This window comes from Mauremys mutica, chromosome 7, assembly GCF_020497125.1.
Source record: "Mauremys mutica isolate MM-2020 ecotype Southern chromosome 7, ASM2049712v1, whole genome shotgun sequence".
NCBI lineage: Eukaryota > Metazoa > Chordata > Testudines > Geoemydidae > Mauremys > Mauremys mutica.
The window spans coordinates 127525288-127548151 of record NC_059078.1 but is presented as its reverse complement, the minus strand read 5'-3'; the positions used below and the strand labels follow the sequence as shown (position 1 = coordinate 127548151).

The 22864-nt window shown below is 54.1% G+C and overlaps 2 protein-coding genes across 4 annotated transcripts in view; one reads left to right on the top strand and one right to left on the bottom strand.

Annotated features, from left to right (window-relative positions):
- Positions 1 to 391: 391 nt before the first annotated feature.
- HPS6 (HPS6 biogenesis of lysosomal organelles complex 2 subunit 3) lies at positions 392 to 6171 on the bottom strand. Its single transcript, XM_045025151.1, has one exon. The coding sequence runs from the start codon at positions 6062 to 6064 to the stop codon at positions 3593 to 3595; it is 2472 nt and encodes an 823-aa protein (XP_044881086.1). The 5' UTR covers positions 6065 to 6171; the 3' UTR covers positions 392 to 3592.
- Positions 6172 to 7121: 950 nt separating this feature from the next.
- Positions 7122 to 22864, top strand: part of ARMH3 (armadillo like helical domain containing 3) — a 172897-nt gene continuing 157154 nt past the window's right edge. For 2 of the 3 annotated variants that reach the window (XM_045024060.1, XM_045024057.1), the window contains exon 1: positions 8945 to 9025. The gene's annotated coding sequence lies outside the window, so the exon portion shown is untranslated. Of the gene's footprint in view, positions 7765 to 8944; positions 9026 to 22864 lie in introns of those variants that run through there. The other variant, XM_045024059.1, reaches the window with a different exon arrangement.

The following is a 22864-nucleotide window of genomic DNA, read 5'->3' as shown; positions in this document are numbered from 1 at the left end:
GTGTGTTACCTTCCTGGGCAGCCTGGAGCCCCGGCCACCAGCGAGGATCCCATCGCCCAGTGCAGGGGCCTCAGCTCCCCCCGGTCTCTGCCGCCGACCCAGCAGCGTCCTGAGGACTGAAATGCTGGTGTGGGCTCAGGCCAGGGCCGGCTGGGTAAACGCGACAGACAGACCCCGTGCTCAACAGGGGGTCGGACCGGAGGAGCCGATGGGCCCTGCTGGCCTAAAGCTCTACGGGCCAGGAGCTGTGTTCTCACCGAAACCCTAAACCAGGCCCAGCCCATCACCCATCCCTGGTGGGCACCCAAAGGCGTTGCCTGACCGGCCTGCTCAGGCCACTCAATTTTGTCCACTTAAAATTCCCTCAGCTGTTTCCTTCACTTCCTGTCCTAAACAGCGAGTCTCGGCCCCCAAGCTGAGCCGGGCTGCTGAGCGCTGCGCCCGGCTCACCGGAACAGAGCGAGGCAGCAGGGGAGAAAGTGACCCACTTCCCTCTCTGCCACAGAGCCAGGCAGCTGCCCTGCCCGCACGGCCTGCAGCGGGAACAAAGCTGCATTGATAACAAGCCAAGCAGATTGTTAACGGCATCAGCAGTTCCTCTTCCCCAGGCCAGCGCTGCGTTTGCACACGGGGATGCCATGCCGCCCGCTGCAGGGACTTTCCACAGCAGCACAGGCAGGAGGGGGCTGGACGCTCTTCGCTGAAAAGCCCCCAGCCTCCTCCTGAAGCCATGGCAGCAGCTGCCAGCCGAGCGAGCCTGCGTCAAGGGCCCGCAGCCAGGGCAAGACAGGAGACGGACGCTCGCTCGTTAAACACCGTTTAATATTGCATATAGGACAACAGCAACCGGACAGCGGCACGCAAAGCCAACAACTGCAGACTCCTCCCGTGTGCAAACACATCCGCCCAACTGGCCTCAGACTCCTCTCTCGACCCTGAGAGATGTGTGACAGGGGCTGGTTAACGACACTCACTGGAAATCTAGCGGAGGAAGGGCCTGCTGGCACCACGGCAGCTGCAGCTGGGTAGGCAGGGATCTGAGCTGGTCCCAGGAGCAGCCCCTTCCCGACCCCCCACCCCTTAAAACAGCTTCACTTGCCCAGCAGCTGCCCGGGGCAGCAAAGCCCCTTCGGGCGCCAGGCCTGGGGCGTAAGGCACAGTAATGGGGGCAGAAGGGGCTAGGCAGGTACAGCTCCTCCCTGTTCTGGAAGTCACACAGCGGCCGGTCCCTGCACCCCAGAGCTGTCTACACTACGGCTGGAGCCCTGGGGTTAACCTGGCACCAGGCCGGCCAGGGTAGCTCACCCAGGGGATCAGGCCAGTCAGGGTGAAGGGCTCTGGTGTAGACAATCCCCACAGCACCCACCTCCCACTCCTGATCTTTAACGCAGACGGGACCAGGGACCAGCAGGCAGCTCTGCAGCTTAGGGGGCTGCCTGACAGAGGGGCTCCGCTCTAGACCCACACACCGAGGGGGATGGGCAGTCACTCAGGGGGCTGCCCCTTGGACCCAGCGGAGCCCAGCACCGGAGTCCAGCTGACTGCACCCTACCAGCGCGACCTCCCCCCTCCGGCTGGGGCAGGGCTGGCTGCAGCGACCCCCACGCCCCCAGCGGAAGGGAGAGGAGGCTCAGAGCCTTTGTCGAGTCACCATGATTTCTGGCTGTTGGGTGGCAGGAGCTCTGGGGGCTCTCCTGCCTGCCCTGCTAATTAGCAAGGCCCTGCTGGAAGGGAGGGGGCAGAGCCCAGAGGAAGGCATGGGAGAGCAGTGGGGCAAGTGAATGGCTGATGCAGGACAGACTCTGCTCTGCCCCCCAGGCACCCTGCCTGCCCTGACCCACTGCAGCTGGGCCCTGGGGGGTGGAGACTGGCTGAAGCACCATCCAGAGCCCTCCTTGTGCCTGCTGGTGACACATGCAGCCCTCGGGAAAGCTCCTCCCTGGCCCACGGCTAGCGCCCGACAAGCTGCCAGCGATTACCTGAGGTGCCCAGAGCATGGACAGCGCCACCCGTGGGGATCTGGGCTGGAGGCGTTCGATCCAGCCAGCTCCCCATGCCTCCCTCCTCCAGAAACCAGCCAGCTCCGAGCGCCAGCCGGCCAGCAGCCCCCAACTCACGCTGACCCACACAAACCCTTGTGCATGTTCCCAGCCCGTGCAGCCAGTCAGCAGGGCCGAGTGCGGCCGACTCCAGCTGGAGCTCCTGGGAACCCCAGGGGCTCAGCACCCAGGCCCCCTCTCCCCGTTTAAATAGGTGCACGGCCGCACTCGGCAGCCGTTAAACCCAGCACTGCCCCAGGACTCTTGATAAAACGAACCCTCGGGCAGTTTAGGTTTCTTTAAAACGTTTCCTCACACACTTAAAAAACAACCCCCCTTGGGAGGAGCAAACCAGCCGAGCTTCCCCCAGCCCAGCCTCAAATGGGCTGTGAGCACGGCCGGGTCTCCTCTTCTAATCCCCGGCACTCGCCCCTCCACCGGAGGAGCCAACCCTGCCCCGAGCCCACCAGCGTCTGGCGTCCCCGGGGGGAGAGAAGGAACCTGGCCAGGAGAAGGACCAGACCCCCGAGCTGTTCCTGTTACCCTGACTTAGCCAGCAGAGGAGGGGGGAAGGACCAGACAGCCCTGACACTGCACCTTCTGTTTCTTGGAAGGCTGAGATAAGGTTAGAGCCCAGGGCAAAGGTAGCGGGGTGGGAACGGAGAAGGACAGGCCAGGTCTGTCGTGTTTGCCTCCTGCGCGACAGCCACACCAGCATGCGCTGCCTACGCAGGGGAGGAACAGCAGGGCAAAGCTGCCGGCCCCAGGCAGCGCTAGCATGGTCCGTTTCAGGACAGGCTGGGATGCAGCCGGAGCTCGCTCCTTCTCTGCGGTTTCATAAGGGAATCGGCCATGCACCCACCCAGGGCAGCCGCTGAGCCAATCCCAGGGGGGAGAGAGAAACTCTAGCAAGGTGGTAAACAGACGGCTGCAGCCGCCAGGGGCACCTCCATCCTTGGAGGCCCAGGCAGAGGTCCCAGGGACCGGCCAGCCAGCTCAGGAGCAGAACACAGCCCCCAGGGGGAGGGTTTAGAGGCTGGGTCCAGGCCGGCAGTGCCCGCGTGAGCGGGTTCAGCCCCCAGGGATCCCGTGCCACGAAGGGCCACGCCTGCTCCAAACAGCCTGGCCGGGGGCAAGTCACAGGAGGGAACTTTCAACAACAAATGAAGTGAAACGGGAATTTGGGTTAAGACTTTGCACTTTATCCCCCAGGCTCCATTTCTAGAGGGCGGGACGCCAGCGTTTAGCTCAAAGGGGGCTGCAGGCCAGGAGAGGGGCTCTCAGTGCAGTCAGTGCACGCTCTCTCTCCCCCACACGCCTTCTCCAGGGAACTGCCTCAGCTGGAAAACCCCCCCAGTCACCCCAGTGCTCCCCCCCGGTCTAGCCTGGGCCGCCCCCCTCACCTCCTGAGCAGTGCAGTAGCTCGGGAGTGCGGTTGAGGCAGGAAGGTTTAACTAGAGTTGGTCTCTGCCTTTGGGGGTGGGGCAGGCTGGCGTTTGCTGCCCCTATCCCCGCTCGCTAGGTTTTCACTCCCATTCCGTACACACGGCCCGTCAGACAGCGTCGCTCAGGTTACAGTCCGGGAAAGGAGTCCTGCACGCTCCCGCCTGCTGCGGCATTCCCGGGGCTGCCTTGGGGCCAGCCCTGTGCTGTCTCGGTGGGGCGGGGGGCGGGAACGGAGGGCCCTGCAAGATGTCAGCATAGAGCTCATCCTGAGTGCACTGGCGCTGCGCCACCTTGTGCAACAGCGGCTTCAGCAAGGCCAGGGTCAGTGGGCCCCCCCCGGCAGAGAAGGGAGCGGGGTCGCCCGCCGAGCTGGGGAGGTGCTGCAGGACGATGCTGAGAATGTCCGAGACGGTCAGGTCTGCAGGGCACAGCTCCCACAGGGCAGCCAGGTACGGGTCCAGGTCCCTGTGCTGGGCAAACTGCGCCAGGAGGGTGGTGAAGATCTCCTTGTTGAGCAGCGGGCTGAGCTCGGAAAACTTCTCGGCGGCCTCCACCACCCGCTGCCACCGGCGGAGGTGGATGAGCAGCTGCACGGCTTGCAGGACGGCTTTGGGCCGCGCGCTGCACAGCAGCAGCTCGATCTCCAGCTCGCGCTCGCTGGCCGTGCGGTGGCGCTGCCTGTCGAGAACGGCCAGTGCTCTCTTGTAGAGGGGCACCCCGCCCTCGGGGCCCTCTTTGGTGCTGTATGTCCAGGAGGCCCCAATGTACTGCTGGGTCAGCTCCACAAAGTGGGGCAGCCACTTGGGTTTGAACTTGTGCAGGGAGCCGCAGATGAGCTCGAAGAGCGGGACCACCCCATTGAGGCCCATCTCCTCCTGCGGGGACCAGTGAGGGGCTGGCCCCCCCAAGACCTTCTTCCAGATGTCTGAGGTGGCCCTGGCCACCAGGAGCCCGTCTCCGTTCTGCTGCAGCTGCAGGCTGCCCCGGATGGCTTTCCAGGAGGCCTTGGGGAAGGAACTGAAGACAGCGTTCAGATAGGCCAGGTTCTCCCTGTCCAAGTCCAAGCGCAGGAGGCGGCTGACCTCCTGCTCCACCAGCTCCTCGCAGCACCTGTCGACTTCGCTCTCCGAAGCGCCCACGATGCAGGACTTGAGTAGCTCCAGGCTTAGGTAGCTCTGGAGATCCATGCTCAGGGTGCTCAGCAGTTTGGCGTAGGTCTCCGGGAGGCCCTTGGCTGCCCTCTCCTTAGAGGGGAGGCTGTGCTGCAGGATGGAGGAGAGAGCAATGGGTGCCTGGAACATCTCCCCCTTCTTCAGCTTCTCCACCGTCAGCTGGGAGCTGCTGAGGCTCCGCCTCTGGTAGTACTTGCAGGCTTCCTCAAAGACCATCTCCACCAGGGTGGGCTCAGGCCTGCCGCCCTCCTCCGGGCTGGAGAAGCTGAAGCAATAGATACCGGTTGGGGTGAGGAGCTGGATCTCCTCCTCCCTGCTTGGGGACCCCAGGAAATGCACCTCTTTGGTGCTCAGGAGTTTTTTCTCAATCAGCCTCCCACTGGTCAAGTCAATGAGATACAAGACCCCCGCCAGCACACAGGCCAGGGTGCTGCCAAAGGCCTTCAGCTGCACGGGGTCTCCTTGGGCCGGGCAGCTGCCCCCCAGATCATAGACGTGTCTCCAGGTCCCGTCTGGCTGAACCAGATGCACTGTGCCTTGTGTGCTGAGCAGCAGGAGCCCCCCGCAGCTGGACAGGGCACAAGTATGAATGTCCAGAGGCTTCACAGACAGCAGGAGACCCACGGACCCAAACACGAGCTTCTTGAAGTCACTGGAGTGCAGGACTTCACTGTGGACGAACCCGCCGGATGGGGCCACAATGGTGACTTTAGCCTCCCGGGGGCACCAGATGAGCAGGAACGTGGAGACGCTGGCAAAGGTGGCAGCAGTGGGCACCAGGAAGACATGCTGGGGTGAGGCCAGGACTTGGTACTGGGGGCTATTGTGCACCACTATCCTCATGGCGCCCAGGTGTGCCCCCGGCTCCCCCACCTCCAGAGCCCTGGTGCAGATGCAGTACCTGAAGGCCCCCCTGCCTGGGTCCAGATGAGCGTCCGAGGGGGGCCTCTCTTCACACCAGACCAGGCTGCTTCCCTGGCTGCAGATGGAAACGATCCGAGCCCGGGCCCCATGGCACAGCTCCAGGCTCTGCTGCAGCTGCCAGCCCAGCACGGGCACGAACCCCCAGACCTCGGTCCTGCCCTGCTCCCAGACAACGGCCAGCACCCAGGAGGTCAGCGCTGCGGGGCTCTGCAGGAAGAGCAGCCCCGTGATGGGGGGCTGGGGCGGCTGCCAGCTCCTCTCCAGGTCCCCCGGGCCGGTGCCCAGGCGCGGGAAGGCGAGCACCTGCGGCTGGAGCGCCGGCCGACCACGCAGGAGCAGCAGGAGGTGCTGCCCATCCGGGCTGGCTTGGACGTGGCGCGGCGCCTCGCCCGGCCCACGCTGGCTCAGCAGCTCCCGCAGGCGTCGCCCACTCACGAAGTCGCTGAAGTCGGAGACCTGCCGCAGCGCCCCGGCTCGCTTCATCTCGGGGCGCCTGGCCCGGCCCCCGCCGGCATGGGGCGGGGCAGAGGGGGCCCCGGCTGCCAAGCTGTCACCACTGCCGGAGGGGCCTGGGAATCCCGTACACCCTGACTCCCCCCGGGGCTCCCCAGAGCCCCCCGCCCCTGACTGCCCCCGGGGCTCCCGCCTGACTCCCCCCGGGGCTCCCCCCACACACACCCTGACTCCCCCCGGGGCTCCCCCCTGACTCCCCCCCCACACACACCCCGACTCCCCCCCGGGGCTCCCCAGAGCCCCCCGCCCCTGACTCCCCCCGGGGCTCCCCCCGACTCCCCAACCCCCCCTCGTGCACCCTAACTCCCCAGACCCCCGCGCCCTGGCTCCCCCCGGGGTTCTCCAGACCTCCCCACCCCCTAAGTCCCCCAGGGCTCCCCGGGTCCCCCGGCTCCCCCGCTCCGTGCCGCGCAGGGGCGCCCCGGTCCCCGCCGCGATCACGAGGCTTCGGCTTCCGGGCGGAGCCGCGTCCCCAGCCCGGCCCGCTGCGGCCCTTTGACTTCCGCCCGGGCCCGAGGAGGCCGGAGCCGGAGCCGGAGCTGGCGCGGGGCGGGGCGGGGTCCCGGCCCGGCCCCGCCCCGCGTTAAAGGGCCGCGGCTCGGCGGCGGGGAGAGTCAGGGGGCCCCCGGCCGGGGCGGGGCCGCGCCCCCCCCAGGGGTACAGGGCGGAGCAGGGAATCCCGGCCCGGGACAGCAGCTCCCCGTGAGCCCGAACTGGGGCACGAAAACCCTCCCCCGGGGAGAGATTGAAGGGGGGGGGGAGGATCCTTTACCTTGGGGGGAGGGGACACCCCACCAGTGTGTAAACCCCCCCCCGGGCTGCCTCTCTTCTCCCTGCCCGCCAAGAGCAGAGCCAGGGGGGAGGTTTGGTTATGCTGAACGGTGGCAAATTCAAACTGACCAAAGGAAATACGTCTTCACACCACACGTGCGTAAACGGTGGAACTCACCGCCGCAGGATGCCTTGGAGGCCAGGAACTTGTTAAGATTGGGGGTGGGGTTGGCCGTTGATGTGGAAATGTCCGGAGTTGATAGCTGATGCTGTGAAAGTTTTAGAGGAGACGCAAACCCTCGTGCTTCAGAATGTGAACCAGCTCCAATGAAGAGGGGTTGGGATGAGACCTTCACAGGGAGCAGATCTGGTGCTGATCACCATTACCAGAAACAGGATACTGGACTAGATGGACCCCGGGTCTGATCCAGTCCAGCAATTCCTACATTTGGACCAAGAAGGAGGATACGCTGGGGCATGCAGCCTCTGAAGGCCGCAGTTTTGTTTTAAAGAGGAAGAATTTGTGGCACCCCTGGCTTGCAAAATTTGGGATGGTCATGAAATGGCTGCGTTGCTTTGGCATGTACTCTGCTGCCCCCAGCACTTCTCATGGAAGGAGGAGACTGGCCTGACATTTCGACACAACCCACCCTATGTAATTCAAGTCATGAATCAGCTGTGATCTCAGAGGAGGGAAGGGTGCTGGCGGGCTGCCAGTCTGCCAGGAGGGAAGGGGAGAGTTCCTGTAAACTTGCTGTTGAGTGGGAAGAAGGAATTCTGGCCTCTCATCCTCCCCTAAGCAATGAAGGAAGTGGTGGTGACCAGACTTTTCTGACCCTACCTGGGGCCTCTGGCCCATAACTGTCCCCAAGGCGGCTTCTTTCCCCCATTCACTTCAGGTTTCAAGCTGCTGATTTTTTTTATTTTTATTTTTTTAATTATTGCTTAGTGCCCAGTATAGCTTATGGGGCGGGAGGGGGAAGGGTCACTCTTATTACTGCATCATGTTAACTGCATGGTTGGTTGCTACACACTAGCCTGGCTGCCGGGCTGCCTGTGTGAAGGTTTTCAGATGCAATGCTGAGTCTTGCACTGTACTGCAGTAGACGTGCTGAAAGAGTGTGCGTTGGCGTGAGAAATTACAGAAATTCTGACTATGCCCCTGATCCTGCTATAGGGTCTGCACTGAGCCAGGACTCCTGGGCTGTGTCTCTGGGAGGGGAGTGGGGTCTAGTGGCAAGAGCAGGGGGCTGGGAGGGGAGCCAGGACTCCTGGCCTCTGTCTCTGGGAGGGGAGTGGGGTTTAGTGGTTAGAGCAGGGGGCTGGGAGGGGAGCCAGGACTCCTGGGCTGTGTCTCTGGGAGGGGAGTGGGGTTTAGTGGCTAGAGCAGGGGGCTGGGAGGGGAGCCAGGACTCCTGGGCTGTGTCTCTGGGAAGGGAGTGGGGTCTAGTGGTTAGAGCAGGGGGCTGGGCGGGGATCCAGGACTCCTGGGCTGTGTCTCTGGGAGGGGAGTGGGGTCTAGTGGTTAGAGCAGGGGGCTGGGAGGGGCTCCAGGACTCCTGGGCTGTGTCTCTGGGAGGGGAGTGGGGTTTAGTGGCTAGAGCAGGGGGCTGGGAGGGGAGCCAGGATTCCTGGGCTGTGTCTCTGGGAGGGGAGTGGGGTTTAGTGGTTAGAGCAGGGGGCTGGGAGGGGCTCCAGGACTCCTGGGCTGTGTCTCTGGGAGGGGAGTGGGGTCTAGTGGTTAGAACAGGGGGCTGGGAGGGGCTCCAGGACTCCTGGGCTGTGTCTCTGGGGGGGAGTGGGGTTTAGTGGTTAGAGCAGGGGGCTGGGAGGGGAGCCAGGACTCCTGGGCTGTGTCTCTGGGAGGGGAGTGGGGTCTAGTGGCTAGAGCAGGGGGCTGGGAGGGGAGCCAGGACTCCTGGCCTCTGTCTTTGGGAGGGGAGTGGGGGCTAATGGTTAGAGCAGTGGGGGCTGCCCCCGCGGTGCTGCTGCAATGGTCCGGGGAAGCCAACCCCCGCCCCCCCGAAAAGAGACGAGCGCTAGGACCCGGCGGCACGCGGGAGGAGGCGGGACTGAAGGGATCCCGCAGAGCGCACGCGCAGTGGGGCGGAGAGGCCGGTGGCGCCTGCGCGTTGCGGGCTGTGAGCCGCTCGTCCTACGGTAGGTGCGGGGGGTCCCGGGGTCTCCTTGGCCCCTCGGCCCCGCCCCTTCCCGCTGGGCCCCCGTCGCCATGGTGCCGAGGGGCCCCGCCCCCAGGGCCGCCCCGTGCCAGGGGCCCTGCAGCTCGGGGGGAGGCAGCGTCTGTTCTGTGGGGGCGGGGTCTGGGGGCCCTGCCCCGCGGGGGGGTGTTAGGGGGGTCTGGGGGCCCTGCCCCGCGGGGGTGGTTGGCTGGGGGGCCCTGCCCTGCTGGGGGGTGCTGGGGGTGGTTGTCGGGGTGGGGTCTGGGGGCCCTGCCCCGAAGGGGTGGTTGGCTGGGGGCCCTGTGGGGGGTGTTGGGGGTGGTTGGCTGGGGGCCCTGTGGGGGGTGTTGGGGGTGGTTGGCTGGGGGCCCTGCGGGGGGGTTCTGGGGGTGGTTGGCTGTGGGGGGGGGCTCGGGGCCCTGCCCTGTGGAGGGTGTTGGGGGTGGTTGGCTGGGGGCCCTGCGGGGGGGTGCTGGGGGTGGTTGGCTGGGGGGTCTGGGGGCCCTGCCCCGCGGGGGTGGTTGGCTGGGGGCCCTGTGGGGGGTGTTGGGGGTGGTTGGCTGGGGGCCCTGTGGGGGGTGTTGGGGGTGGTTGGCTGGGGGCCCTGCGGGGGGGTTCTGGGGGTGGTTGGCTGTGGGGGGGGGCTCGGGGCCCTGCCCTGTGGAGGGTGTTGGGGGTGGTTGGCTGGGGGCCCTGCGGGGGGGTGCTGGGGGTGGTTGGCTGGGGGGTCTGGGGGCCCTGCCCCGCGGGGGTGGTTGGCTGGGGGGCCCTGCCCTGCCGGGGGGGGTTGGGGGTGGTTGTCGGGGGGCGGTCTGGGGGCTCTGCCCCACGGGGGTGGTTGGCTGGGGGCCCTGCGGGGGGGTGCTGGGGGTGGTTGTCGGGGTGGGGTCTGGGGGCCCTGCCCCGAAGGGGTGGTTGGCTGGGGGCCCTGTGGGGGGTGTTGGGGGTGGTTGTCGGGGGGGGTGTCTGGGGGCTCTGCCCTGTGGGGATGGGGGTGGTTGTCTGAGGGGGTCTGGGGGCCCTGTCCCATGGGGTTTGGGGGCTCTGTCATGCATGGTGAGGGGATGGCTCCTGGATCCGACTCTCCTCCCTTTGGGTCTGTGCGCCTCACTGGCTGTGGTTGCCCAGCGCGGCCTGAGCCAGAGCAACCCGCCCTTACTGCTGCGGTTACCCTGTGCCACCGGACATACCGGGGCGCAGAGCTCCATTCCCGGGAGCTTCATCACAGTAGGGTCCCCGTGGGTGTGTTCTCCCCCTGGGACTGTGTGAGTGTGAGGGTGCACCCCCTTCGGGTCCCAGAGGTGCACCATCCCCTTGGGTTGCTGCAGGAGGCCAGGGTTCACCCCAGTTGGATTCTTGTGGGTGTACCATTGCCATTGGCAGATGTTATTTGGGGCTATTAGGTCACAAATCTGAGGAACTGTCCCAGTTTGAGGTGTCATTAGAGGAGGGTTTGGAACAAATTGATAAACTAAACAGTAACAAGTCACCAGGATCAGATGGTATCACCCAAGAGTTCTGAAGGAACTCAGATGTGAAATAGCCGGACTACTAACTGTTGACTGTAACCTATCATTTAAATCAGCTTCTGTGCCAGATGACTGCAGGATAGCTAATGTGATGTCAATTTTTAAAAAGGGCTCCAGAGGTGATCCCGGCAATTACAGGCCAGTGAACCTGACTTCAATACTGGGCAAACTGGCTGAAACTATAATAAAGAACAAAACTGTCAGACACATGGATGAACTTAATTTGTTGGGGACGAGTCAACATGGTTTTTGTAAAGGGAAATCATGCCTCACCAAGCTACTAGAATTCTTTGAGGGGGTCAACAGCCATGTGGACAAGGATGACCCAGTGGATATAGTGTACTTAGATTTTCAGAAAGCCTTTGACAAGGTCCCTCACCAAAGGCTCTTATCCCATGGCAGCTTACTTGGCTTAAGAGGGACAGGGCTCTCATGGATTGGTAACAGGCTAAAGGATAGGAAACAAAGGGTAGGAATAAATGGTCAGTTTTCAGAACGGAGAGAGGTAAATAGTGGTGTAGCTCGAGCCCTGCCAGCCCTTGTCCCCCCGTCCCCTCCCCCCCGCAAATATAAGCAAAACTATGCCCAAGCCCTCCTGGCCCAGAGCCCCTTGCTCCCTGCCCCGCCCACTGGGCCCTGGCCTTCTGTTCTGTTCACTCCCTCTGGGGCACCTGGCACTGGGCACTGTTGGAAGACAGGACACTGGGCTGGATGGACCTTTGGTCTGGTCCAGTATCGCCATCCTCATACCTGTCATTCATCTGATAGGTGTATGGACAGAAACTTAAAGTATGATAGATAGATTTCCTCCCAAGTTACATGGAGCTTGTAAAACAATTGCTTTTTGCTATGAAGTATTGTATAGCAAATGTCCTGTGGACAGAAATGTTTTAATATGAGCTCTGTAATTCACTAGTATTTGTAATAGCGTATTTGCAAAAAAGTGACCTGTCACAGGCGTGTTCTGGTGTTGCTGGCGGAGGGGGCTGTGCCAGAGTGTCTCAGTGGCTTCTTCTAATGTGGCCCTGGCCGGTTCCTTAAAACTTGGTTAGCATAAAATATTAGTTTTACAGTATATAGTCTTCAGAGGGGTAGCCGTGTTAGTCTGTATCAGTAAAAACAAGGAGGAGTCCTTGTGGCACCTTAGAGACTAACAGATTTATTTGGGCATAAGCTTTCATGGGCTAAAACCCACTTCATCAGATGCATGGAGTGGAAAATACAGTAAGCAGGTGTAAATATACAGCACATGAAAAGATGGGAGTTGCCTTACCAATTGGGGGGTCAGTGCTAATGAGGCCAATTCAATCAAAGTGGATGTGGCCCATTCCCAGCAGTTGACAAGAAGGGGTGAGTATCAACAGAGGGAAAATTATTTTTTGTAGTGACCCAGCCACTGCCAGTCTTTATTCAGGCCTAATTGGATGGTGTCAAGTTTACAAATTAATTCCAGTTCTGCAGTTTCTCATTGAAGTCTGTTTTTGAAGTTTTTTGGTTGAAGAATGGCGACTTTTAAGTCTGTTATTGAGTGTCCAGAGAGATTGAAGTGTTCTCCTACTGGTTTTAAAATGTTACAATTCTTGATGTCTGATTTGTGTCCATTTATTCTTTTGCGTAGAGACCGTCCGGTTTGGCCAATGTACATGGCAGAGGGGCATTGCTGACACATGATGGCATATATCACATGGGTAGATGTGCAGGTGAACGAGCCCCTGATGGTGTGGCTGATGTGGTCGGGTCCTATGATGGTGTCCCTTGAATGGATATGCAGACAGAGTTGGCAACGGGGTTTGTTGCAGAGGTTGGTTCCTGGGTTAGTGTTTCTGTTGTGTGGTGTGTACTGTAGTTGCTGGTGAGTATTTGCTTCAGTATATCCCCCCCCGATCCTTGAGTATATCCTCTGTTTTCCTCTAATTACTGGTTGCGCCTTTCTTGGATTAGTCACAAGATCACTATTGTGAATAGTGTGTTGGTTGTATTGCCAGAGTGCCTCAGTCAGGGATCAGGGGCCCCACTATGCTAGATGTTGTACAGATATAACACAAAGATGGTCCCTTTCCCAAGGTCTTTACAATCTAAGGCAAGAGACAATGGTGTGAATACAACAAACAAAGGGGGGAGGGCAGGAGCACAAAGTAAGAAGATTAAGATCAGCCTGATAGGCAGTAGTCTCAACACACCAGCTGGTTAGGGTGTTGTAGGCCTCGTGGCAGAGGGACAGTTTTAAGGAGGGATTTGAAAGGGGACAAATAAATGGTTTTATAGATGTTTATGCACGCTCCTTCCATACAGCAGGGGCAGCTTGGGAGAAAGAGCAAAAGGTACTCTCAGGAAATTTGACAAATGGACAATCAAGACTGACTTCATTGCCCGATCGGGGGTGGGAGTTGTCTTCTCGACAGCCTGCGAGAGGTAATCCTTTGGGCTGGGATAGCCTGCGTGGGTCCTGAAAAGTAAAGACCACTACTTGTGCTTGATGCACTGGAGAAGGGGGAGCCAGTGAAGGGATACGAAGAGTGGGACAATGTGGCTGTGGTGTGGAGACAGGAAAATGATCTTTGTAGCAGCATTTTGAATGCATGTAGGTGGGCCTGGGTGACATTTGTCAAGTCCAGAGAGGAGGAGGAGGTGGCTGCAGCGGTTGATGTGCGGGATGACGAGGGCCTGACTGAGCATTTGATCTGTTCAAACACAGAGGAAAGGCTGGATCTTACAGCGGTTGTGCAGGAAGAAATGGCTTGAATTTGTGGGTCTAGTATGAATATTTTTCTTTAAATGGTGCTCCCTATAGTGGGGTGTGACGGGAGGAAGTATAGCCGCATCTACGCTAGCTCATTTGTTCTTCAGCAATGGCGTGAACTCCAGGTTAGGCCAGACAGAGGCATTGTACCACAGCTCTGAGGGCGTTAGATGATATATTGACGTGCATCCTGTCTACACTAGAGTTTATGCTGCTGCAGCTGTACTGCTGATGAAAAGTGGATCAGGAATTTTCTAGTGTAGACAAGGGCTATATGTGAGACACCAGCTCAGACGTTTTCTTGTTAACGAGTCAAACTATAAAGGTGATTTGCTTTTTGTGTAGAATGTGGCATGGGAGCGTTTGGGCAACTCCTGCTGGAAGTACAGCCTCGGCTGTCATATACGCCCAAACTTTGAGGGGTCCTCGTTTTATTTTTATTATTGGCGTTGCGCTTTTGGTGTGGTGGGCATTTTACAGATGTGTAGGAAGACAAGAGCCTGTTCTGAGCAGTTTTCATTCCAATAGACAAAGTACAAATAACGGTTATAAGTGAAGTTAGCCAAAATGCAGAATTTCTGGTTTGCAGGAAATGTAACATTTTCCAAAGTTGGTTTTGTTGTGAATGAGAGTGAATGCAAACTTTAGTGAAATTTCCCATGAACTGGAATTCTCCCCCGCAACTTCATTTCAGAAACACTGCGGTGTTCAGGAAAGGAAGTCTGCTCCCCTGGCTGGAGAGCTGCTGAATGAAATCGATGTTCTTGTCAGTTTCATAGCTGCTAAGAGCAGCCCGGAAGCTGACAGAAATGTCAATTCCACCTCGCAGTTGTGGGGGCTCCCAAGGTCTGTGTCTTTGGGAAGTGCCCCGAGCTGCAGGCCCTGGGAGCTCATCCTAGCTCCTGGCTCAGTGGCAGGGAGCCCGAAATGGCAAGTCCTGTGTCTCTCCAGCTTCCCAGACTTTCGGGGGGAGGCAGAGCACGGGGGCTGGTCAGCTCCTGGCGCTGGCGGGGAGGCTGAGCACCCAGGCATTGTGCTTTGGCAGCCCTCCGGAAAAGGTTTTCTCAATTTCCATAGTAAAAAGTGAAGCTGCCAAGAGCTTGCTGTCTGACTGGCCTGCTATTCCAAGCATAGGAAGCAGGCTTTAAAAAGATGCAGGGATGTGAGCTGGAGAAGATGGCAGGGTTCAGTAAGGTTGCTGCTGGCAGAGTATAGAGCACGGAGAGGAAGGTGGCCAGGGCACGGCACTGTATAGCACCTGGGATGTGAGGTGCAGATTTTGAACCGGATGTGGAAGAAGAGCAGAATCCCACCACTGGCGCCAGGTCTGAGGAGATGCGATTGGCGTGCTTACCCAGCCACCAACCTGAACTGGTCAGTGTGATCATTCTAGGGTACCCAGGACTTTGCGTCACCTTGTTACCCCTTGCCTCCAGTGTGAGGGAGGCTTTCTTGGGATTAACTGGGTGTCAGCTTCCTGACACCTTTAGCCTGTCAAAGCCCCCCCGCCCCTCCCCGATAATCTTCGCTGGGTTAGGGCAGCCTGCCCTTTGCCTTGCAGGTTAACAAAATTTACATCCCAGTCCCTGCGCCCCTTTGAAGGGTTCCTCTCTGATATCCAGCCCTGACACTGGCTACTCACAGAATTACCAAGTTCGCTTTTCCCAAAGGAACAGCACACACCAGCTTATCTGATTCCACTCAGGATCAGCACTTAGCTTAACACCGCAGCACTGACATATATTAATTGGCCTCTCAGAGCTGGTAAGACAACTCCCACCTTTTCATGCTCTCTGTATGTGTGTATATATATCCTCAATATATGTTCCATTCTGTGCATCTGAAGAAGTGGGCTGTAGCCCACGGAAGCTTATGCTCAAATAAATTTGTTAGTCTCTAAGGTGCCACAAGGACTCCTGTTCTTTTTGCGGATACAGACTAACACGGCTGCTACTCTGAAATATATTTATAGAGAAAACAAGAATATGTTTATCGTGAAATATTCAAGTCATGGTGAATGCGAATATTGGAATCAAATGGTTACATGTAAAACAAAATCATAACATGCTTTCTAGAGATGGAGCGTAACCGGTAAACTTCCGGTGTAAAGAAGTTTTATCTCTCACCCAATGTCTTCTGCAGCTTTTCAACCAAAGTTGGCTGAGATCCTGTTTTCACGAATGTAAATGCATTGCTCGTTTACTTCCTAGGTGCAGGACGATGGGTGTTGCCTTTGCCTCATAGTTATATTGTCAAATGTATTGTTAAGTTTGTTGTCAAACCGCCTGTGGTTTGTTTTGCCTGTGTGCTGCTGCCTTGTTGACTTCACGTCTTTCTGCTAACTTCTGACTTTGTTTGTAAACGGGCATCCGTAGTGTTAGCTTACAACACTTGATTTATGCTCTGACTGAGGGATCTGTATCTGAAGTATTCCTGTTTGAAGGAAAACCTATTTTTCCTTGATACAGACTTAAAACCATATGTTTAGTTTTTAAATATAATGCCTTACATAGTGTCTGTACGTACATTTCACAACAATATTAATGACCAGTGTGACCCCAACTTCCATTTAAAACCTCACATGATGTTCTTTGAACTGGAGTGTACAAACCAGAATCAAGATATTCCTGTAACCCTCTTGCCAGCAGGCATTTAAGGGCTCTTGGGTCACAGTCAGCCAGGGTTAATCTCCCTCCATGAATCTTTATGTCCAGTCTCCCTCCTCTAGTGACCCAGGTGACCTCAGTCTTAGTCATGTTCATTTCCATCCCAGGCTGGCTTTCCTATTTCCTCTGACTTCTTTTGAGGATGTCTTTATTACTGTGGTGTCTCCATATAGCAGCTACTCCCCTTTTCCCATTGGTATCTTCCTGCTGATACAGTCCATCAGTATGATAAACTGCAGCAGACTTAGGGCCGACTCCTGGTCCAGTCCATCTTTCACATCAGTGGGACTTGTCATTCCCAAGCAGGTTTGGATCACTGTTTTAGGTGAACTGTTCAGGTGTCGTGGAGTGTGGGGGAGTCAGGGCCCTGCACCCCACTTCCTGCGATTCACTGTGACTCTTGGCCAGCCAGTAGACCAGAAGGTTTATTAGAGATGAGAGGAACACAGTCCAAACCAGAGCTTGTAGGCACAACCAGGACCCCACAGCCAGGTCCTTCTGGGGGGCAGGGAGATTAAACCCCGAACTTGGGGGCTCCCTCCTCTTCCCCAGCCAGCTCCAAACTGAAAACTCTCCAGCCCCTCCTCTCTCTTTGTCTCTTTCCCGGGCCAGGAGGTCACCTGATTTCTTTGTTCTTCAACACCTTCAGTTGGCACCTTTGCAGAGGAGAGGCCTAGGCCATTAGTTGCCGGAAGACAGGGTGTTGGCCATTCTCTGTGCAGACAGGAACACACTGGCCCCCTAGGGCTCTGCAACAATCACACACCCCTAGACACTTGAGAAATACAAAGGGGAAACTGAGGCACTCACACAGTATTCAGAGAAAACATTAAGAACATTCCCACTTCATCACAACAGGTCCTTCGCCATAGTTGTTAAATCTTCAGACACTCCATATTTCCTCAGCTAGTGTGTGTGTCCTTCTGTCCACTTTTGCATTGTCAAGAGCTTACAGCGTTTCACTTGGCGTCCCTGATATGCTGTGCACAGGGCCTTTCCCCAGTTGTGCTAAGTACATGCCCACTCTCTCCCCATCTTCTTGCTGTAGACCTTCTGGAACACCAGCAGGAGGTACTGGTGTGTCACTGCCCAGCACCAAGCTTCATTTAACCTGTGGATGGGGGGTTGAGGTTAGAGTTTTCCTTCTCCTAGGTAGGCTGCTGTCTTCGGCTAAAGGGCCCCACCTGCCTATCTGCATAGCACTATTAGTATCAGTACTGTATTTTGAAGCTGAATGTGCTTAGTAGTATGGAAGTTACTTCCATTGCACACCTACTTTTTAAGTACACTTATTTCTCATGCTTGCTCTCAGCCAAGACACCAGGTTAAAATTCCTTTCTGACTTTTTGGAGAGATCCCACCTTCAGCTGAAGTATGGTTCCCCTGTGAAAAGCAAAAATGGCACCACCTTGCTCACCAGATGCGCTGGCATTAGCAACAGAAATAAATTTATCCTCTTTTTACTCCTGTTAGCCTGCAGAAGCAATGCAGCTAAGGCTGAGATGAGCTGCATTTTGTTCCTTGTGTATCATCAGCAGAATTGGTTGCTGAATTCCAGTCAGCTACACCTGTGCAAACCTACTGAAGGCAATGGGATTCATCGATTCCAAGGCCAGAAGGGGCCAGTGTGATCATCTAGTCTGACCTCCTGCATAGCACAGGCCAGAGAACTGCTCCACAATCATTCCTAGAGCAGATCTGTTAGAAAAACATCCAGTCTTGATTTTAAAAATGGTCATTGTGGATTCTCCATCACAGGCCCTTGGTAAATTATTCCAATGATTAATTACTTTCACTTAAAAATGTTCGCCTTACTTCCAGTCTGAATTTGTCTAGCTTCAACTTCCAGCCACTGAATCGTGTTAGACCTTTCTCTGCTAGACTGGAGAGCCCATTGTTAAATATTTGTTCCCCATGTTGATTCTTATAGATTGTAAGCATGTCACCCCTTAATCTTCTTTAAGCTAAATAGATAGACTGAAAGAGGTCAGTCGCTGTAAAGTATGTTTTCCAATTCTTTAATCATTCCCGTGGCTCTTCTCTGACCCCTCTTCAGTTTATCAACATCCTTCTTGAACTGGGCATCAGAACTGGACACAGGATCCCAGCAGCAGTCACACCAATGCCAAATCCAGAGGTAAAATAACCAGGGCTGGCTCCAGGCACCAGCAAAGGAAGCAGGTGCCTGGGGCGGCCAATAGAAAGGGGCGGCACGTCCGGGTCTGCGGCGGCAATTCGGCGACGGGTCCTTCACTCCCTCTTGTCCTCTTCGGCAGCAGCTCAATCAATTTTATTTTTTCCCCCTTCTTCACCGCTTGGGGTGGCAAAAAAGCTGGAGCCGGCCCTGAAAATAACCTCTCTGCTCCTACTCGAGAGTCCTCTGTTTATGCATTCCAGGATCACATTAGGTCTTTTGGCCACAGCTCCACACTGGGAGCTCGTGTTCAGCTGATTATCCACCATGACCCCAAATATTTTTCAGAGTCCCTGTTTCCCAGTATAGAGTCCCCCATCCTGGAAGTGTGGCCTACGTTCTTTGTTCCTAGATGTAGACATTTAGCCATATTAAATCATATGGTGTTTGCTTGCACCCAGTTTAACAAGCACTCCAGACAGCTTTGAATCAGTGACCTGTTCTCTTCATTATTTACCAATTTTTCATTATTTACCCATTCATTCTCCCAATTTTTGTGTTGTCTGCAAACTTGATCAGCGATGATTTAAAGTCTTCCCCCTCCCCCCAGTCATAGATAAAAATGTTAAATAGAGTTGGACCAAGAACTGATTCCCCTGAGATCCCATTGGAAACACAGCTGCTCAATGATGATTCCCTGTTTAGTTACTTTTTGAGACCTGTCAGCCAGCTTTTAATCCATTTAATATGTGCCATATCAGTTCTGGTTTTGTAATCAAAATGTCATGTGGTACCAAGTCAAATGCATTTATTACCCTTATCAGCCAAATGTGTAATTTCTTCAAAAAAAGATACCAGGTTAGTTTGACAGGATCTGTTTTCCAGAAACCCATGTTAATTTGCATTAATTACCTTAACTTTCTTTAATTCTTCAAAAATTGAGTCCTGCGTCAGCCACTCCATTACCTTGCCCAGGATTGATGTAAGGCTGGCAGGCCAATAATTAACTGGGTTGTCCCATTTACCCTTTTTGAAAATAGGCACAATCTTAGCTTTCTTCCAGTCTTCTGGAACTTCCCCAGTGCTCCAAGACTTATTCAGAATCACATTAATAGTCCACTGAGATCCTCAGCCAGTTCTTTTAAAACTCTTGAATGCAAGTTAATTTGGACCTGCTGATTTAAAAATGTCTAACTTCCGTAGCTTTTGTTTAACATCCTCCAGAGATATTAGTGGAATGGAAAAGAGTGTTATCACCATATGATGAGACTGTATTATCTATTTTTTCCCCAAATACAGAACAGAAATATTTATTGAACATTTCTGCCTTTTCTGCATTATTATTGATGATTCTACCATTTCCATCTAGTAATGGACCAGTACTATTATCAGGACTCTTTTCCTTCTAATATATTTTAAAAACTCCTGATTGTCCTTAATTCTTCTGGCCACTGATTTCTACTTGTGTCTCTTGGCTTCCCTTATCAATTTTCTGCAATGCCTAACTTCTGTTTTATATTCATTAGTCTCAACTTCTGCTTTCTTCCATTTCTTATATATTATTTTTTATTTTTTTACAGCTACCTTCACTTCCCCTCTAACCCAGGTTGGTTTTTTAACCAGCTCAGACTTCTTCCTCAATTGTGGGAGAGTAGCTTTTTCTTCATCTAGTAAAGTGTTCTTAAATGATTCCCAGTTATTCACGTTTTTCTGATTATATTCTTCCTCCCAGCTAATTTGGCTCATGATTGTTTTCAGCTTTGTGAAATTGACAATATTCAAAAACCGTGTGTGTGTGTGTGTGTGTGTGTGTATATATATATATATATATATATATATTGCCTGTCTGGACTTTATTCTGCTTGTACATTATAAGTGTGATCAAGTCATGATCGTTCGTACCTAAGCTCCCATTAATTTTCAGTTATGTGATCACTTCTGGGATCATACAGGGCTTAATTTAAAGACAATGGGGGTCATGATGGAGTCACAGAGGGCCTAATTTGTAGATAGTGGAGTTGCACAGGTGTCACTGTGAGCTTAATTTAGCCTGCAGGATCTTTATTACAGGTCATGACTTTTGCAGTGAAAAGAATCCAGCCTCATAGACTATTGGGGGAAGCGTGAAGGGCCATGGGTTAGGAAAAACATTGTTTTACTTGCAAACTGGGCACATTTGCAATGGAATCATTGAGAGATGACAGATGTGGAGCCTCACAATGGGACCTTGACAAAGTCAGTTTTCATGATAGCTCTGTGCTTAATAATGCAGGGGCTAGTTTTGTATTTGCACAAACACGAAAATATTCAGGTTTGTTAGACAAGGAAACAAAATGCAAAGCAATGCTAATGCAACATTCACGTTGAGGTGCACGTACCAAGGTCTGGAAATTCAAAGATATGGCTCGACCAGTAACTACATGTTGGAGACATGGAGTTTAGAGCTGTTATACTTAAAACCATATACAGTAATATTATTTTTGCCATTGCAAGAGACATACTGTATACAATAAAACAAAGTATGTATTTGCGAGGGGGCTGCATTACGGCTGTTGTGGAAATCGTAGTTTTAGCTGGCTAGGTTTGTGTGATCAAAGCCCCAGCCTTAGTATTGTTAAGGTTTTTGCTTGCAATTTCTGTGGGTATTTTAGTGACAAGTTAATAATAGTGTGTTCATTTGAACGTCACATGTTTGGCTTGCGGAACTCTGAGTGGATTCTAAAATGAAATTAGTGATAGATGTGCTAGGCATGCCTTGTGCTTGGCTACACAGTCAGTGCCAGATCATGCCGAGCCCAGGATTGGCAGTAGGTACTTTGTAGTGTAGACAAGGCTTTTCTGCATGAACACTCACCTACCATGGCTTTTATGTCTCCACTTTCAAGATGCCATGTCTGTTTAGTCCCAGGTGAAGTGTTCTGAATCTTCTGCTGTGCATTAAAGTGGCTGGTGTATTAAACGTTCTCATGCAGCTCTCTCTCAGCTCTGTGGGTACCTCTCCTGGGCGCTCAGCTGCCTGTTAATAGAATTGTCCCTATGAACCCTAGAGTATGAAAACATGTTGATGCCTTTACATGGGTAATCTGTGTGAAGGAGTAGCTCTGTTAACTACAGCCAGTTAGTCCCGTGGTTTATAAAGTCTGCTAATTCAGCATCTCTAGCGTGCATTAAAGTTTTCAACAAGATTATAGGAATGTTCAATATTTTCTGCAGGTTGCTTAGAAGCCCCCAGTAGCTAAATGCAGCTTTTAATTTCTAAAATATCTATTTCTTGCAGCTAGATGCATCATACAATTGCATATAATGAAAACAAAAACCCATTAGCGCTGGCTGATCATCCTAGGTCATGAGACCAGGTGCTTTGGAATGAAAGGAAAGTTGAACTTTTCTTGTTCCTCCGCATGCTCATTTGTAGTCCCTGGAATAACAAATGATAAACAAAGGCATTATTTAATTGCTGCCTCTAGCAATCTTCTGTGTGTGCTTCCCCTGTAACTTAGGTTAAGAGATGCCAAATCCCAATTCTTATCTTGACAAAGACTTGGAGTTCTACATGATCTCGTCTTTCTGATGCTAGCCTGGCAGCAAGCACTTGTTTCGCATGGGGTTTAGAATCTGCTGCCTTTCTAGACATGCGAGAAAAGTGCTAAAACATATTGCACCTCTCACAGCTCTTTTGGTCTGCATCAAGCACATGGAGTGTATTGATTCTCCTCCCCCCGCCCTCCCCTTAATTTGGTGCAAGAACACAGACCCAGGCGCACTGCAAGTTAGTTTATTAGCATTGACATTGAGATTCATTAGCTGTAATCCAATTAGAAGCACACGGACAGATGTGTTTGTGCACTGGGGCTGTGTGCTGTTTTGGATTCAGAAACTTGTGATTCCAGTTGGAGAGCTTGTTTTGGGTGATCTCATGCAAGATCTGTATCTCCAGGCTCAGAATGGCATCAGTTTTGGTTTGCTTGCTAATAGAAACCTTTCTGTTTCCAATTATTTTTCCTGATCAGGGAGACATCTTATTTCCCATGACACAGTTAAAAAGAAATGGAGAGTCTAGAGGAGGGAAGCCATCAAGATGATTTAACAATGTTTTCTTTCTAGTTTGTTTAACTTAAACTTCCCCCAGATCTTAATTGGATGAAGGACCTGCCAGGCTATAAAAGTGCTGGTCCAGTCGCTGTAAGATGTGGTTCAGAAATTACAGTACTGTGATTCACAGTGCTGTGAGGCACTCCAAGCCCTGTGTCTGTAGCAAATGAAATCCAGATCTCTGGATTAGTCATTGAAATCTGCTCTTTGAGGGAAAGGTAGCTTGCTCTTTGAACATACCGTGGAAGGAGTCTTGGAAAAGAGACGACTAAGGGGAGATATGATAGAGGTCTGTAAAATCATGACTGGTGTGGAGAAAGTAAATAAGGAAGTGTTATTTACTCCTTATAACACAAAAACTAGGGGCCACCAAATGAAATTAATAGGCAGCCGGTTTAAAACAAACAAAAGGAAGTATTTTTTCACACAACGCACAGTCAACGTGTGGAACTCCTTGCCAGAGGATGTTGTGAAGGCCAAGACTATAACAGGGTTCAAAAAAGAATTAGATATGAGGTAGGCAACCTATGGCACGTGTGCCGAAGCTGGCACACGAGCTGATTTTCAGTGGCACTCACACTGCCCAGGTCCTGGCCACCAGTCCGGGGGGCTCTGCATTTTAATTTAATTTTAAATGAAGCTTCTTAAACATTTTAAA

Coding starts and splice junctions, on each gene's coding strand:
- HPS6 (XM_045025151.1), bottom strand. CDS start 6,064: ATGAAGCGAGCCGGGGCGCTGCGGCAGGTCTCCGACTTCAGCGACTTC.